Genomic DNA, 16,808 nt, shown 5'->3' with positions numbered 1-16,808 from the left:
TTTATAATTAGCTAATTATTGGATCGTGCAATATGTACAAATTTTACTAATTTACTTTTTTATATATTAAAATAATTAGGTCTGTATATTGAAGATTAATAAAATATGTGTTACTTTTATACTGAGCATACTGATTGGCAGTATTAAAATACCGACAAAAAGATCTTTTGTCAATAAAACCCCGGATAATGGCGCTTAAACTTCAAACAGTTATAGGCACACCATTCTATCTTTAACTATACATTTGATTTTACTGTACAGAAAATAATGTTCTCATTATTATTATTATTATTATTATTATTTAATCTCCTCTCTTTTATAATTGTTTGAAGTCAGAATGTCTGAACATACACAGATGACCTGTAAATCGAGTGTTGTAAGCATTGAACATGTTCGATGAATATATTTTGTGCAGTAAACATTAAATTAATAGAATAAGTTGTTTTATTTTTCGACCCTTATTAATTTTCCATATATGAATTTATTAAATTTTCCATATATAAATTTAAATATTTAAAGCCTTTTAAAAAACATTAAAATTACCGTAATAATTAAATTACAAAATTTGGATTTTTTAGAATTATAATAAATCAATTTTTAAAATATTAAAATATCGATAAGTAACATGAAAAAATAAATTCATGTAAATTAAATAAATTTTGCGTACTATTTATATATTTAAAATTTATTTATTATATAATAATATACTAATTACAAAATAGTTCATACTTTAACAAATAATACAAATTTTGGCGTTCAATCATTTGAACAGAAACATGCGTCTTCGTTAGGCAACCCACACTACAAAAAAGATGTTATTTTTTATCAGTTGGCAATTAAAATTTGCACATTCGAAAATCAATGTTTTGCATGGAATTCCAAAATTAACTTACAATCTACAAAATAAGGTGCCACACATATTCGTAAGTATTGAATCAAATACGACCTCCCCAGGGTATTTTCCTTAAAGTTTTCCGCTCTTCTCGCTCACGCGGTTTATTATATAAGTCCTCCTAACCTCATTTCACCAACATCTCTTATTCAATTACGAATTACAGATCTTGAATGGGGAACACAGTGTCAGCGGCCGAATTGGCCGCGAATCAAATCGTCCACCACTCGAATGAGCCACAACAAAAGCCCGACCACCACAATTTCAAGGGTGAAATTCCGCCAGAATGTCCCATGCACAAAAGTAAACCAGCTAGTCCTGTGGAGTCGGGATGTCCGGTCCAAGGCGACGTTAACCCCCTCAACATGGTATTTATGTTCAATTTTAGTGTAACACAGAAATGTAAATCTTATTGGATTTTTAGATGGGGCCAGCCAATCAGGAACCTTCCCCTGGACAACCGTTCCCATTATCCAAAGAGAGACAAGTTTCTTCAATACCAAAGGCTATAGTTAAAGAAGGGGAGAGTCAGTTTTGGCTTTATCCCAGTGCACAGGTAAAAGCAATCAGTTGACCTATTTTCCAATAGCAACTGGAATAAATAAATCAATTTAATAGTTAAGTAATAAAATTTAACCCTTGTTTTATTACAGATGTTCTGGAATGCAATGTTAAGGAAAGGATGGAGATGGAAAGATGAAGACATCCAACAAAAAGATATGAATGATATAATCAAAATCCATAATGCCAATAATGAACAGGCTTGGAGGGAAGTACTAAAATGGGAAGCATTACATGCCAGTGAATGCATGGATCCAAGGTACAGTTTAAATAGACCAGAAATATTTCTTGTATTAATTAATCAATTAATCTGTTCATTGTGTAGAAAATTATAAAAGAAATGTGCATGATAACATCATTAACACAACATTTATTTAAATATAAGTGGTTTTATTCCACTTGATATTTGGCTCCCACAAGTATACTTTTTTTTTTAAATTGCAATTGTAACTGTTGCCAAACATCTTTCGCACTATTGTACATTTAAACTGTGACACCTAACATTTGTTTATTTAATTTCTAGTTTATTTATATATTTTTAAACATCGTTTTTTATTTCAGATTAAAGAGTTTCGGCGGTAAGGCTACAGATTACAGTCCGAGAGCTCGTATCAGACAAATGATGGGTTACGAATTGCCATTCGACCGTCATGACTGGATCGTAGATCGTTGCGGCAAAGAGGTTCGATATGTTATTGATTATTATGATGGAGGATCAGTTGACAACAAGTTCCAGTTTGCGCTCCTCGATGTGCGACCTGCTATGGATAGGTACGTAATTTCTGAAAAAATGCATATCATCAGTTAATATAAATAAACAAAATTTTATGGCACTTATGTAATGTAAATTAACGTTTCATTTTCAGTTTTGAGAACATATGGGACAGGATGAAAGTTGCATGGTGGAGATGGTTCTACGAATAAGCGTGTGTTTGTATGCTAACGAAATTGTTAACTAGTTTAAATAAACCAATATTTATGTATTTTAATAAGTGTATTAATTGTATTTCACTTAGTACGTCCTCAGTATGTTTTCACGAACGTTTTGCATGTACCTAACCACAGACCTCAAACACTTGTGCTTGGTAATGCTGCTTTTTGTGTTTTTTATTTAAATTTTCTCAAGTATTTGTCATCAAATAAATTAGTAGCCTATTAGATTCGTAATAAACAAATATTTCTTAACTATATTAAAATTCATTATTTAAAGCGTTTATTAAGTTGTCAGTTTTTAAATTCATGAAAAACTTTCTTCGCTTTTTTAAAGATAAAGTAACAACCGTTTTTTGTGTTTATTTTGGTTCACAAAAGTCAGTAATAAATCGATTCCTCGGACGCCCACAGTTTCGTATTCGGTCTTTGTATTTCCCATAAATATTGACAATGGATTATTTTTTAGAAGACGCTTTTAAACAGTGAGTATAAATTTATTGAGATTCTCGTTAAAATTATTAAATAAAACATAAAGTGAAGTATATTAGTGTTTATATCACAAGCATATACAACTCTATTTATTTTATAAGAAATTTTTGTGAACCGAGTTATTATTTGAGATAGATAATATTAATATTCTTTTAATCAGTTTAATTAATTAAAATTTTAAGGAAATAATTTGTCATATTCAGGAGACTATTCAAAACATTTTCGCAGGCAGTATGTATGTATAATTATAGCGAGTCTCATATTTGATTCTATTATATATATTTTTTAATGAATTTTGTGCGTATATATAAAAATATTTAATAACTTGTGATTTTAATGATTCCTCTCATACAATTTAATTATTACACAAGTTGCATTTATTTCACATTCTTTTGAAAACTTGAGATTTATACATTCTTTTAATAAATACAATTTAAAAGTAGGTTTCCCCATTAAATCTCTACAATTAAAACATTTTTTTACATAATTGTTACTTATCACAATGCCATAAATTATTAAGTACAAAACGACAAACTCAACTTATAATTACCTCTCGACACGTAACACTAACCTGTTACTTTTTGTTCGTAAAAACAAGCCGATTTAATCGGAACAGATTTCAAATTATTGTTTGACGGTCTATTCCCGCGACTGAAGGGCCGGTACAACGAACACCTAAGTTATCGACCTTCGCCCGAAAACTTTCAGGATTCACACAATACAAATCTACTCCTGTTGACTCGGTGTTGCCAATGTGAATCGTTGTTAAATTCTTTGTCACATTATTTACGAATATGTAATAAAATATACGAACTTGTTTGTAATTTCATCATTGATTCGGTTTTATTCATTTTATTAATAATTAAATATTAATTAACTTTATTTAATATTTACTAAGAATATATTAATAATAAAAATAGTAATTAAATAATTAATTATAATGTGGACTAATCTAATTTAATAAGTACACAATAATGATTTAATTTGTTATTTAAGCCATATATTGATTTAAGCATTTTAGAATTTTTCATGAAATAAATTATCATAATTAATTAAAGTTTTATACTTTTAAAATTATGGTACGTGACAAAGAAATAGACAATTAAATATTGTTTTAATTCGTATATAAAAATAATATTTTAATCGCGTTTCCTTTAATCTATTTTTTATAATTAAAATTATTAATTTATTATTATTTTTTTATAATTGAAAATCGAAAGTTTTATGTAGCTATTTTCCCATTTAACCAAAAATGAAGTATTGAATTATTTTGTACAAAATTGTTTTACGTAAATTGATGCACATTATTTTGAGTCATTTACCTGTGTTCACTTTAGTGCGAATTTATTTGTGCACAACCGCATTTATTGATCTGGCAACATTGTCCGGGTTATAGCAGGAATCGGAACCGGAGAGCCGAGCGTGAAAAGCACGAATTACACACGACTCGCTGACAGTCGATTTTTATAGCGGACCAAATGTAAAATACGAAAAAATATTTATATAAATAAACAAATGTATAAAGTCGGACCAAAAACAACAACTGCACAGTATTCTACATAGTATTTTTGTATGGCTGTTAGTATAAGTGCGTAAGTTCTGTGTTCGTGTTCTGCCGCCTCCCGTTCAATTTCGCAGTCGGTGTGTCCGAAAACGCCATCTTAACCCCAAACCACTTGTTAACCACACAACAACGCCGACCATCAATTATTTAAAACTTACTAATACAACATAATCACGCTATAGCCGCGTCGTATGTACGTCAGACCTCATTAACATTTCCATGTGTTTTTTCCTCTGTCCAACGCTAACATAACCTAACGCCTTTAGAACATGATTGGGTGAGTAAGAAAAATGCTTGACTATTATTTAGTACAAAAAACGTGCTGGCAATTAATGCGCCAGGCTGTAATTAACCTGACGACTGTCATGTTTATTATGCTTTTGCTTTTTAACCAACTGCGTAAACAACTGTCAATATTACGGCCTTTGTTGTTTACTTTATGCCTGTTCTATACTAACTTGTAGTTGTAGAGCTCGACTATTCCTTTCAGGTGTCTTAAATTTACCATTTTCCTACAATATTTACTTATTTATGTTAATCTCCTTGCGAAACAACTATCCTTTGTTGTCTATTGTTTGCGTGTTTCTCTGTATTCTTAGGTATATACGAATAAACTAATACAAACGCTTTTACTCAAATACAAATATTTCCAATCAATAAAATCTAATTGGATATAATATTTTAACCTGCCTTTTATCATTACATTATTTTACAAATTAATTAACATGAATTGATTTAATATTGTTTTAAATATATTAAACACAATTACTTTATTTTAATTTGTTAGAACATGACGTGAAGTACTACAATAACCATTCAAAAAAATATTATTTTTAATGTTTTAAATTGATTTTTGTGACCTAAATAACACATTAACAATTGGGTCATATTTTTGTTAAACACATTTAGAAACATAATTCCAATTTTGGGTAAACGAAATGCGACTAAAATTTGCCTTTTAACCAATTGATTTAATCAGCAATTAATTGTGAACAATTCAGGATTAAAAAACCAAAAATTTACAGCTTTATTGTGAACAGAACTCTAATTAGATTAATTCGTGATATAATTATTATGAGGAAAATTAAATAATATTTCACCTGACCTAAAAAAATACTAAAAAATGTCTCAGTCACTTATCGAATAAATTTACAAATATATTTCCATATTTGGATAAATGAAGGGTGATTAAAATTGTCCTATATTAAATTTATTTCATCGAGAAATATCTTGTTTTAATTAATTCTGGAAATATGTAAATTGGTCAACTTTGTTCAGTCAACGTGAAACAAAGGATTTGGGGTGATAATAACAAAAATTACAACCCTGTTGAATCTACTAAACACTAACAAAATATTAGTTTATGGTAAAATAATTAAGGATATATTAAAAAAAGTTAACTATTTGTTTACAGAGTGCATTTCTATTCTAGAATTGTTTTGATTACAAATTATCTAATACCATGAATTTTAATTAATATTTAAATTTTCTCAATCTGCGTGAAATAAGGGTAATAAAAACCTTTTCAACCCTATTGTGTCTACACAACATTAATCAAATCATAATTTACGATATAATTAATAAGGACTGGTTGGTGCAAAAAAAATAACTTAATAAAAATGTATATCGAGTTTTTTTACTTTACTATTAGGGTATTTGAGTTTTTGTTCTCTTAAAACCATTATTTATTTAACTTGGAAATGTTATTTACTTTAACATTAATCAAGTTTACGTCAAGGAAAATAAAACAAACAAATATATTTCATATGTAAATTCTCCACTCCATTAACCGTTAATGTTTTATAAGCCCAACTTTGCCTGTATTGAAACTTAATAAAAGTTTATTTGAAATTTGAACATTTATACAACACAATATCTCTATGAAATTTAATAGCTCAGTTATAATATTAATTTCCTTTGTTACAGTAGAAATTTCCCCACTAAATATTCTGGTTTTAGATTATGTCTGTTGTTTTATTTGTAATTTACAAAAAAACTAATTTGGTAATTTGTGTTTCAGTCAGGTTTTTTATTATATGAATAGACAGACAGATTTTCAATAAAATCGAACGTTTCACTCGCTATTGAACGATTTTGTGCCAAAATAGAAAATCGTAATTATGCACCCATGAGTGGAAATCCATTTCCACGTGTTTTGTGTGTCTAACATAGTGAATGTGAAATGCAGGTGTTTATTAACCCTTTGTGTTACTCCGTCCAACCTAAACGAACTGGCACTGTTTCAGCTATTGCTTTATAAAATCCCATTCTCCCTTTATTATTTACGTTTCATGCATACACATTTTATTTGACGTTTTAAATAAATAAATTATACCTTAATTTCGTTGTGTTTTATTTATTTTTCGTTTGCCCTGAGAAAAAGACGTTTTTAATTAATTTTAAGAAGCGTGCCATTTACGGAGCGGGAGGGACTACATAATTAAATATGACATTCTGCGAATTTGGTCCTGCATAAAGGATTATGCCTGTCTAAGGATTTACTGTGGGGGGATTTCAGGGATATTATTATTTAAGAAATATTTGACGGGCGACTACAAAGTACGAGACCGTCTTAATTATGCAACTCGTTTAGATAAATATTAAATTAAACCTTGAAAGTCCAGGGAATCGTTATCAATACGGATTTTCCGGTAAAATCGTACTTTCAAGAGCCAATTACTACCAATCCAACTGATTTTACCTGTCGAGATTTAATAGATACGGCTTATTGATGACTTATTACAAAAAAAAACGAGTCTATTGAATAATCACCTATTAAACCGGAATTAATGATAAAACTTTACATGTCATGTCGGTTTCTATTATTTAAAATTGCCGTATTTAAACATGTCATGTTTTTTATATACTATTGATTTTCAAAACGGAGTAAATTGTAAATTTGTGTTTATTTAGTATGTGTGATACTTTCACTAGGTAAGTTTTTAAGCACAACGATTTTATATTTTTTGAAATACTTTGTCTCTTAAGTTTTGCTTTAATTATGATTTACTCACACTCTTCATTTATTTGTCCCAGATTAAAGTTTACCCTTGGCTAGTACACTAGAAAATTTTTATTGGCGATAAAAATTGCTGAGGGAAACTGGAATATTATTTACAATATTTTATAGCAATTCTCTGTATATATATACAGTATATAAAGTTAATAGTTAATTAATAGGTTGTAATTTAGTTTATATAACAATACTCACATCTCATACCAAACCGTTGAACAAGGATAATTATATTTTATCAACATCAAAATTTAAATAACTATATTTTTTTATTAAATTTCTAATTAATAATCTGAACAAAAGATGTAAAACCCTTAAAATTATAAATGTTGATATACAAAGTGGTGACATTTATTACTTTCTGTTTTATGTAAAGTTAAAATTAAACCTAGACAAAAATTATGTAGGAAATTATGGATCATTTTCTTGAATAAGCAGTGCCAAAGTCTTGATGAAAATAATTAAAATATAAATTGTTTTTATTACATTCTCTGAACTAGAAATTAGAGAAATATGTAAAACGTACCTAATATTTTTAATTAAAATTTATTTTTAAAAATAAATTTATATAAAATTTGATGTTTGGTTAATTTAAATGTTATTTTAAAAGAATTCGTTAGAAAAATCATATTTTTAAACTGTAGTTTTAATATAATTTGCATTTTTAATACCAAAATATTCTAAAACTAATAACCACCTTTAAAAACTTCACTGTTACATCGATTACTTATTAAATAATATAAATATGTTAAATGTAATATTTATATTATTGGTATAGTGACTTCATAATATGTGATAGATTTTATTTTTAAAATATCGTAAACATAATTTTGAAAATTATTTAAAAGAACCACTAAATCCATTTCTAATTTCACATAAATCAAATTTCCCTGTTGTCACAAATCCAGATTTCACGGGAACAGGGAAGGAGAGAAGAAAAAAAAAAACAGTTTGACGTGACAGTCGTTTGCGGCAATGATTCGGCCGTCGCACCGCGGAAAAATAAAGGAGGGCCGGGCAGGAGTGCGGGCAATAAAAATTCAAATTTCGAAATTTACATTTTAAATGCTTTTTCATACACAGTGGTCGCCAGACGATGCGTAACTGAAAAGTGACTGGTACTTTTCACATAATAAACTTGATAACACCGACGAAATATGCATTCAAACATGACAAGACCTAGTTTTTTTTCTCCATCGCAGAAGGGAAATTCATTAATCACACCGTGAGTATGTGTGTGATGCCTTCAAATAGTGGCAAACTGCTGAAAAAAAATTATTCACATCGCATTTGCCGATGGAGAGTTTTCGATACATCGGCACCAGACGATTGTAGCAGTGCTGCTAATTGAAAACATCGAACGAAAAAAAGCGTGTATAGCTGCGGGATACTCGCATGGCGAAGGGTGGACGGTGGACGATCGACGTCATCGCAGCACGTTCAAAGTGGCCTCAGGAAATTGGCAGGTGTTTTTCGTGGAACGCGTCCCCATTGAAACAGATTTGAAATAACTAAAGGGATGGGTCGATTCGAAAAGCAAAACTGAATGGATCACTTGAAATTTCAACCTAGGCTTTTCATTAATCGATAAGAACTGAATTGTAGGTGTCCAGGAAATTGATCAGCTCATAAGTAAACAAATTTTTTCCAAATTTACACATATTATTATTTATTATTTAAAAACTTTGGCCATTTTAAAGACCTCATAATCTACAGACTATTTAAAAATTTAGATTCTGCATATCTAAAAATATAAAAAATAATATAATATAAAAATAATTTAACCAATTATTCTCTGTTTTTCGATTATAAAAACAAAATAAAATTTATGATTGTCATAGATTTTTTTATTGACTTTATATCTTTTGACTTATTATTATTCATTAAAATAAGTTACAATCAATTATATAAGAACTTCTTGAAATTACTGGGAAAATTTACTTACAAGGATTACATTCTACTTAAAAAGGATTAAAACGTAAATTAATTAACAAGAAACTGATTTAAAATCTAGAAAACTAATTCAAGTAAAATAATTAGGAAAATGTATCAGTATCTTAAAAATGGTGGATGCGCCGTTTCACAACTTCTAAATTTGGTGAATGGGACTTAATGACTTATTCGTTTCCTGCTTTTACTGCTGTTATAAATTGTGTTTCTATTTATTTACTTTGTTTTAATACTGATAAGTATATAGAAAAAAAATTATATTTAATAAATTTGATAAATCAAAATTAAATTTAATAAATTCAATTGATGATTTTATTGTTATTTTTTTATTTAATAACATGTTAAATGTTTATTTCTTTTTAATTATATAAATTTAAATTTAAATGATTTCATGGTTATTTTTTTAATTTAGGAAGCTAGTTTAATATTTATAATTATACAAATTTAAATTTTAATAAAATATTTTTTCAATTTAATTGACTATTTTTATTTTTGTAAATTAAATAATAAATAAATTTAATTGATGATTTTATTAATTTTCTAATTTAGACTTTTTTTCATTATATAAATTTATTTTATATTTGTATTACTAAATTTATTATTTTTTTACATTTAATTAGTAATTTTTAATTTTATAAGTTTATATTGCTGATTTTTTTATATTTAAATCATTAATTTTATTTTATTTAATTTTTTAATTTTATAAATTTAAATTACAAATTTTATTTTTTTTAAAATTAAGTAGTTTTTTTATTATTACTAACTTTATTTTCTTTAAATTTAGTTAGTTCATTTTAATGACAACTTTTAATTTTTTTTAATTTAATTAGTTAATTTCATTTTTCAATAACTTGTTTAATTTTATTAATTAATTTTAATTCTTAATTTTATAAATTCACATAATTTATTTTTTAAACTTTATTGGTGAATTTTATTATTTTTTTAATATAAAATTAAATTACTAATTTTATCTTTATTTATTTATACAATTATAACAGTTCAGGAAGCAATTTACTTATGCTTTATATTCTAAAATATTTATTAATATGACAATAGCTACTTGATATAATTAAAATGATTAGTTTTTTTTTTTTTTAAATATATTAAGGCATATTTTTTTTAAATAATAAAAAAAGGAAATGATAATATTAAATATAAAATATTGTAAAATACAAAAAATATTCCATTAGTAAATTAGCAAAAAGTAAATGAAATTATTGTAATGGCCTGTTCCATTTCAAATCAACTAATCGATTCTGTTCATGATTTTATAATTTGATGGAACTGAAATATGTTGTTACATGACCAATTTTATTAGACATATTTTTCCATTGACATTCCTGGCATATAGAGTATAAATTACTTATATTTATGTATAAAGTTTGGAATAAAAAAAAAAAAATGCATTAAGAGACATTTTATTTCGAAAATATTCATGATCAAACTCAAATCAAATTTTTAAAAGAGATAAAATAAATAAAACATGGATTTATTCTTTACAAACAAAAATGTCCACAGTAAATTCAATTGAAATTGCCATGAAAATGGTAATGATAAAATGGAATCGTCACGTAGCCTAATGACTATCAACAAATTTTTGAAACCCCCAAATTCGCCTTTTCTGTTACAGACACGTTCGGCCTCGTTAAATTTCAAGTCATTATTCGTAAACAAACTCGAAAACCCATTTGGCATCGAAAAACCGACAATAATATGGTCGCGAACCAGCAAACGTACAGTTTCACCGCTCGTTTGCCAAATTACAAACTGCAGCACAATCGAAAATTGTTTTTGCCATTTTTACACGGCCAAACGTTGCCGCATAAGTTCGGCGATTCGATTTAATGAGCTGTTTTAATTTTTATGTACCCCGCGTTCCGGACCGCGTACGCCGCGCTCGAAATTGAATTCCGCCACGCCATATTACGGAAAAGTCAAAAAATAAAAAGCATTTGTAATAATGCCGTGCCGGTTTGTGCGTGTGTGTGTCCATTAAATAAAAAAAAAACATCTAATATTCGGCGGTCGGCTAATTTTTTTGTGTTTTGCTTTTGGACGGGGTCGAATCACGTGACGTCGACTTTTTATGGTTGATGGGGTTTAATGAAAATTTTGTCGGCGCACAAGTACGGCAATTTCGCTGCAATTAGTCAGGAAGTTAACGGTAATGGAAACATGATTTGAACTCTTTTTTTCTCGTGCGTGTGCACACATATGTTTTAATTGATTTTAAGCGGAATGATAAATTTAATTGGTGTACGGAGGTAGTACACCGTAATTGGCAAATTAGCAAGTTTAAGAGTTTTATTTATTATGCTTTATTTTTTAATTTATTTTATTAGTACTGTACTTTTCGTGATATTTTTAAGTTTTTTAGTAGAAAATGTTTAGATTATTTTTTTAATGAAACATTTTATTATAAAAAATAAATGGATTATTCTTTTTTTAGTTGTTCATAATGACCCACATGCTCAAAGCTTTCAGTTATTTGATTCAACTGTATAAATTAATTATTAAACTTGTTGATGTTGACCTATTTAATGTAACAATAATAATATTTACTTAACTATATAATCAGAGTTATTCAATTTATAAATAGTCCACAAAAATAATCAGGCATATCTATCGAATTATAAATAATTTGTACTAACTTAAACACCTACAAATTAAAATTGATTAATATATAAAAAAGTTTCTGAAGTATTTCATTCTCAATATCTTGAAAACCAATTAATTATAAATAAATATACTTCATTTTAAACTAAATATTACATTAAAATCGAGTTTTAAATAAAAATGTCTTTGGGGTAAAATCTTATTTTATTTTATTTAAAATATCTTCAATACCTGATTATAAAAAATAGGTTTTATCTTTTAATAAATGTCCTATTTTATTTTATTTTATCTTAGACATCTTCAAATTAATAAAACGGCGCCCAACATTTTGAACGAATAAATTGGCGCCCAACATTTTGGTTGAAAACCAAAACAAGGATTAAAAACATCAATATTATGTCAGATATATGTTTTGGAAAGCCTCTGTCTACTGAAATTTATTTGATAGTTTGGGTAAATTTTAAAATTAATATATTAATTCATAAAATTAAATACAATTATTATTAAAAATTTTAAATTTAATTATTATGTAATTAAACAAAATTGAAATTTATTCTTGTGTCTAATTTGTTTTTTTATCTTATACTTTAAATATCCAGTTTTCTGTTCTGTTGAAATATTTTAATTAAATCAAACATAAAATATTTTATAAAATTAATAAAATTATTATAATAAGTTTAATCAAAATTATTTTTAATTATAAATATTTTTTAATGCCAGTTTGTAATTTAAATTTTTATAATTATACTATATACTAAATTTCTGTCCAGTACGTTCAAAATAATTTTAAAAATTGTAGAAATAAAAATTACAGTTTATGTATCTCTTGTTTTATCTTATTTAAAATATCTTCAATATCTGATTATAAATAAAAAATAGGTTTCATCTTTTAATAAATGTTTTTTATTTTATTTTATCTTAGATATCTTCAAGTTAATATCGAATTAAAAATAAAAAAATATGGGGATGTGTTATGTTATAATAAATTATCTTATATTAAAATATCTGTAAATTAAAATAAATGAAAACTTATTTACCTTGAGCATAAGTTTGAAAAATGGTGGATGCGCAATTATGAAGTTATGTATAGTAATCAATTAATCAATGATTAGAAATTGTAATTAATATTCAGCTGTGAGTTTAGATGTAGGTGGACGCTTCTAATTAGGAGGACCATTGAACCATTGTTATTTGTTATTATTCCTTTGAGAATTCCGACACTCACCAATTCGGAAAACAAGCGATAATTTCCGTTAGTTCGATCCGGACGGCTTAACACAAGGGCAACCGTTGGGAAAAGCGGGCACAGAAATAAATATTTGCTGATTATGTATTTGGCGTACCACTTGGTCATATGAATATGCATCATTTGCGAAAGCAATTGTCGAATAATTGCCAGACAAATTAGTGTAATGATTGTTCGGGCCGCTTGTCAGTGTATATCAATTTGAGATTGCATCCGATGAAAGTCCCTTTCTGTTTGCCCGATTCTGTTTGTTCCCGCATAACGATGGCGATTTTTCAGTCCTGCCCATGTCAAAGGACGTGCGAACAATTGATGTTGCTTCCGCAACGGTGGCCTCGAACAGAAGCAGTTCGGTGTAGATTGGCTTTCCCGTTTGGAACTGGGAATCATTAGTGGATCGTCGCAAGTCTTTAGTAAACACGCAATTCTTCTAAATTATTGGACTCCAGTCGGCTTTGTGTACATTGTATAAATCGCACGGTTTCCAATCGAATCAGCAAATCAAATTTACTCTAAAATCCATCAGCCGATGGAGGCGGGTGCATAACACGTAACGCATGGCGGACGGGCGAAATGTGGATATCAATATGTCGGAGGTGGCCATTAAATTTTCAATTAAGTTAAAATTCATTACCGCTAATCGAATATTCATGTTTGATATTGCGTCGGAAAAATGGCGAGTCGTTATCGCGCCCCGGACTGATTGTTTCCGCCGTGGGAAATTGCAATGTCCGGTTCTGCCAGACACCTCGGAACGGGGAAAGTTTTCGAAACAGGCTCGACGGGCCGACGAGAACGCGAACTGTGTAGAATGGCAACACTTAATGACGGCCTGCTTGAAAGGTTTCTGTTTTGTGCCCTTTTAAGTAGAGATATTTGGAAATTTCTGGGCTTTCAGAAAGCTTCAGGATAATATTGGCGAACTCTAATATATCATGTATGCATTTATATTTATGTGGAGCCATTTCGAATAGTTTCGAAGGTTTTTATATTTATTTTTTACTTTTTCTCAAACATTATTATATTAGTTCCAAGAATAGTTTTTCATAAAAGCACATTTTTTAAACCACGACCATTAATCATTACAAAATTTCAATAAGATTAACTGAAATATTAAATTTTTGTTGAATTCCATAATTCTATTTATAAGAAATTATGACATGCCAAATTTACAAATTTAAATGGCGCCCAACTTTTTGATGAAATAAAATGGCGCCCAACATTTGGATTCAAAACCAAAATAGGGATTAAGATATATTCTTTTACGCTCATATCTATGGAGATTTATGTAATTAATAATAAATTAATTATTAAAATTAAACATAAATGATTAAATTACTATTATTGAAAACTTTAATTTCATTATTCTATATTTAGTAAAAAGTATTTATAGAACATTAAAGTTTTATCCAACACATAAAAAATAATTTATAATGAATTAGTAATTTTAAAAAATTGCAGAAATAAAAAATATAGGTTTTAAAACCTTCCTATGCAAAAAATTCATAATTTTATTAATAATATTAACTGAAACATTATATTTTTGCTGAATTCAATATTTTTTTAGTTTTTGTTGTTAACCGAATATATTATAAAAGAATAGTTTTAATTTACATAGTGCCAAGTTTACAAATTTAATTGGCGCCCAACTTTTTGATGAGATAAATTGGCGCCCAACATTTTGACCGAATAGAATGGCGCCCAACATTTTGATTCAAAATAAGGATTAAAATTGCCAAAGTTATGTCAGATATATTATAATAAGTTCATATCTATTGAGATTTATGTAATTAATAATAAATTAATTTATAAAAATATAAACATAAATAGCATTAATTATTATATATTTAGTAAAAAGTATTTTTAGTAATTTAAATTTTTGTTCAATAATTTTAGAAATTGAAATAAAAACACAGATTTTCAAAACCTACCTATACAAATTATTCATAATTTTATTGATTTTTTTTCCATACAATGAAAGATGAAAGTTAACTATTGGTTCATAAATTAAAAATTTAAATTATTTTAAAGTATATATGATTAATATTCTTTTACTAAAAGATTAAAATAGTTTAAATATAGTATTTTAATAATGAACTATAATTTGCTGGAAACAAATTAGAAATGAGATTAAATTTTATAAAAATAAAAAATTCATATGAGTAATTAAAGTTACACAATCCCTTAAATTGCGTTTTAATTATTGTACAACCTGTTAATGCGTAGTAAGGTAATTTACGTTTGAAAAAAAGGCCCAGTCCGCTCCACCTTTATTACAGTGGCTCTAAATAAAGTCCGGCAATCGTCGGGCAACTGGGCTATAAAATAAATACGTATGTCCGATATTCAAAAGCTGAGTGCATGCAAACAGTCAAAGGGAAAATATTTTATAAAAAGAGGCAGAAAAATATGAAAGTTTAAATAGAAAAAATATGTAAAGTAGCTTCTTTGAAGTTTTCGATACCGGGACTGAAAAATTGATGGAAAGGTGAGAGCAAATGCAAGATTTCAATCACTACACTTAACAACTACGGAGAAAAACAAAGTGACTTATAAAGGTGAAATCATAAATAAATAAAATGTCTTTGTCGTCACAAAGGGAATTAAAAAGTATCCGGGATGTAAGTACAACTAAGAAATAAAACGGTTTTTCGAGAACAAGTAGCTTTTCTAAAGTTGTTGTATCCTTTCTAAAATGATTGTATTGGTCATTAATTGCCATAGTGCCAATTTAGGACAATTAGAATAATAAAATTATACCTCATGTGGATCAAATTAATTTATGTACCATTAAAGCTGAAAACATATTTTATATTCTCCTCAATTTGCTTCATTAAATTAGTCGTTTTTTTAGTAAATGAATATACCTTTTTATTTTAAATTAGTTTTCTTTATCATTATATCCTACTGATTAAATATTTTTGACTTTGAATGGATTCTACTTTACCTTTAAATTAGTCTTGCAAATGAGAATATTCTTTAGTAGGTTAATTTAGATCTCAAAGTGGTCTTAAAAAGACTTTGTAGAAACATAAATATTAATACATCATAAATATTATTTTGAAAGTTGAGAATTTTTACTTTAAATTTGAATTAATCTGATTGATCCACTGAATATTAATTTTAATGTTTTATGTGAAAATGATCTTAAAAAAGTCTTTGTAGAAAGATAAATATTCGGACATTTTGAGCATTAGGATAAATGACAAATAATAGGCATTATTTTTAAATGAATTGCGATTTTCTTTCTCAATAATTGGATTCCAGTTTAATTTTTTTGTCCTTTGATATGCCGAACGTCAAATGACCGAGGAAAATAATAAAATTACGAGCCGAAAAATCCCAAACAGCAACCGAAATGCGGCTTTTGCGACTTGATAAACCCACCCGAAAGCGAGATTCGATTATGCAAAACGGTCCTAATTAATTTTGCGCAATAATATCAGAAGAAACTCGGACCGGAGGACCGCTAATTTATTCATTTAGCAATAGTAATGGAATTTTTCCGTTTCGCTGTGTCTAATTGTGTCCCCGCGAATTAATA

At 27.5% G+C, this 16,808-nt stretch overlaps 2 protein-coding genes across 2 annotated transcripts in view; both read left to right on the top strand.

Moving 5' to 3' along the window:
• The first annotated feature begins 796 nt into the window (after nucleotides 1-796).
• On the top strand, nucleotides 797-2,445 carry LOC109601266 (holocytochrome c-type synthase). Its single transcript, XM_049967110.1, has 6 exons — nucleotides 797-923; nucleotides 1,059-1,260; nucleotides 1,317-1,448; nucleotides 1,546-1,712; nucleotides 2,015-2,224; nucleotides 2,320-2,445. Exons 2-6 carry the CDS (start codon nucleotides 1,066-1,068, stop codon nucleotides 2,375-2,377), a joined length of 762 nt encoding a protein of 253 aa, XP_049823067.1. The 5' UTR covers nucleotides 797-923; nucleotides 1,059-1,065; the 3' UTR covers nucleotides 2,378-2,445.
• A 2,154-nt stretch (nucleotides 2,446-4,599) lies between these two features.
• LOC109602114 (polypyrimidine tract-binding protein 2) overlaps nucleotides 4,600-16,808 on the top strand; it is a 319,967-nt gene continuing 307,758 nt past the window's right edge. Inside the window, exon 1 of the mRNA XM_049967103.1 lies at nucleotides 4,600-4,716. The gene's annotated coding sequence lies outside the window, so the exon portion shown is untranslated. The remainder of the gene's footprint in view (nucleotides 4,717-16,808) is intronic.

Source organism: Aethina tumida, chromosome 5, assembly GCF_024364675.1.
Source record: "Aethina tumida isolate Nest 87 chromosome 5, icAetTumi1.1, whole genome shotgun sequence".
NCBI lineage: Eukaryota > Metazoa > Arthropoda > Insecta > Coleoptera > Nitidulidae > Aethina > Aethina tumida.
The sequence above is the reverse complement of the archived record's forward strand: the minus strand, read 5'-3'. Positions and strand labels throughout refer to the sequence as shown.

Excerpts from the sequence above, each read along its gene's own strand:
- LOC109601266 (XM_049967110.1), top strand. The coding sequence starts at position 1,066 with ATGGGGAACACAGTGTCAGCGGCCGAATTGGCCGCGAATCAAATCGTC. Across the intron at positions 1,261-1,316 it reads ACGTTAACCCCCTCAACATG|ATGGGGCCAGCCAATCAGGA; the intron begins GTATTTATGTTC and ends TTGGATTTTTAG. Across the intron at positions 1,713-2,014 it reads AGTGAATGCATGGATCCAAG|ATTAAAGAGTTTCGGCGGTA; the intron begins GTACAGTTTAAA and ends TTTTTATTTCAG.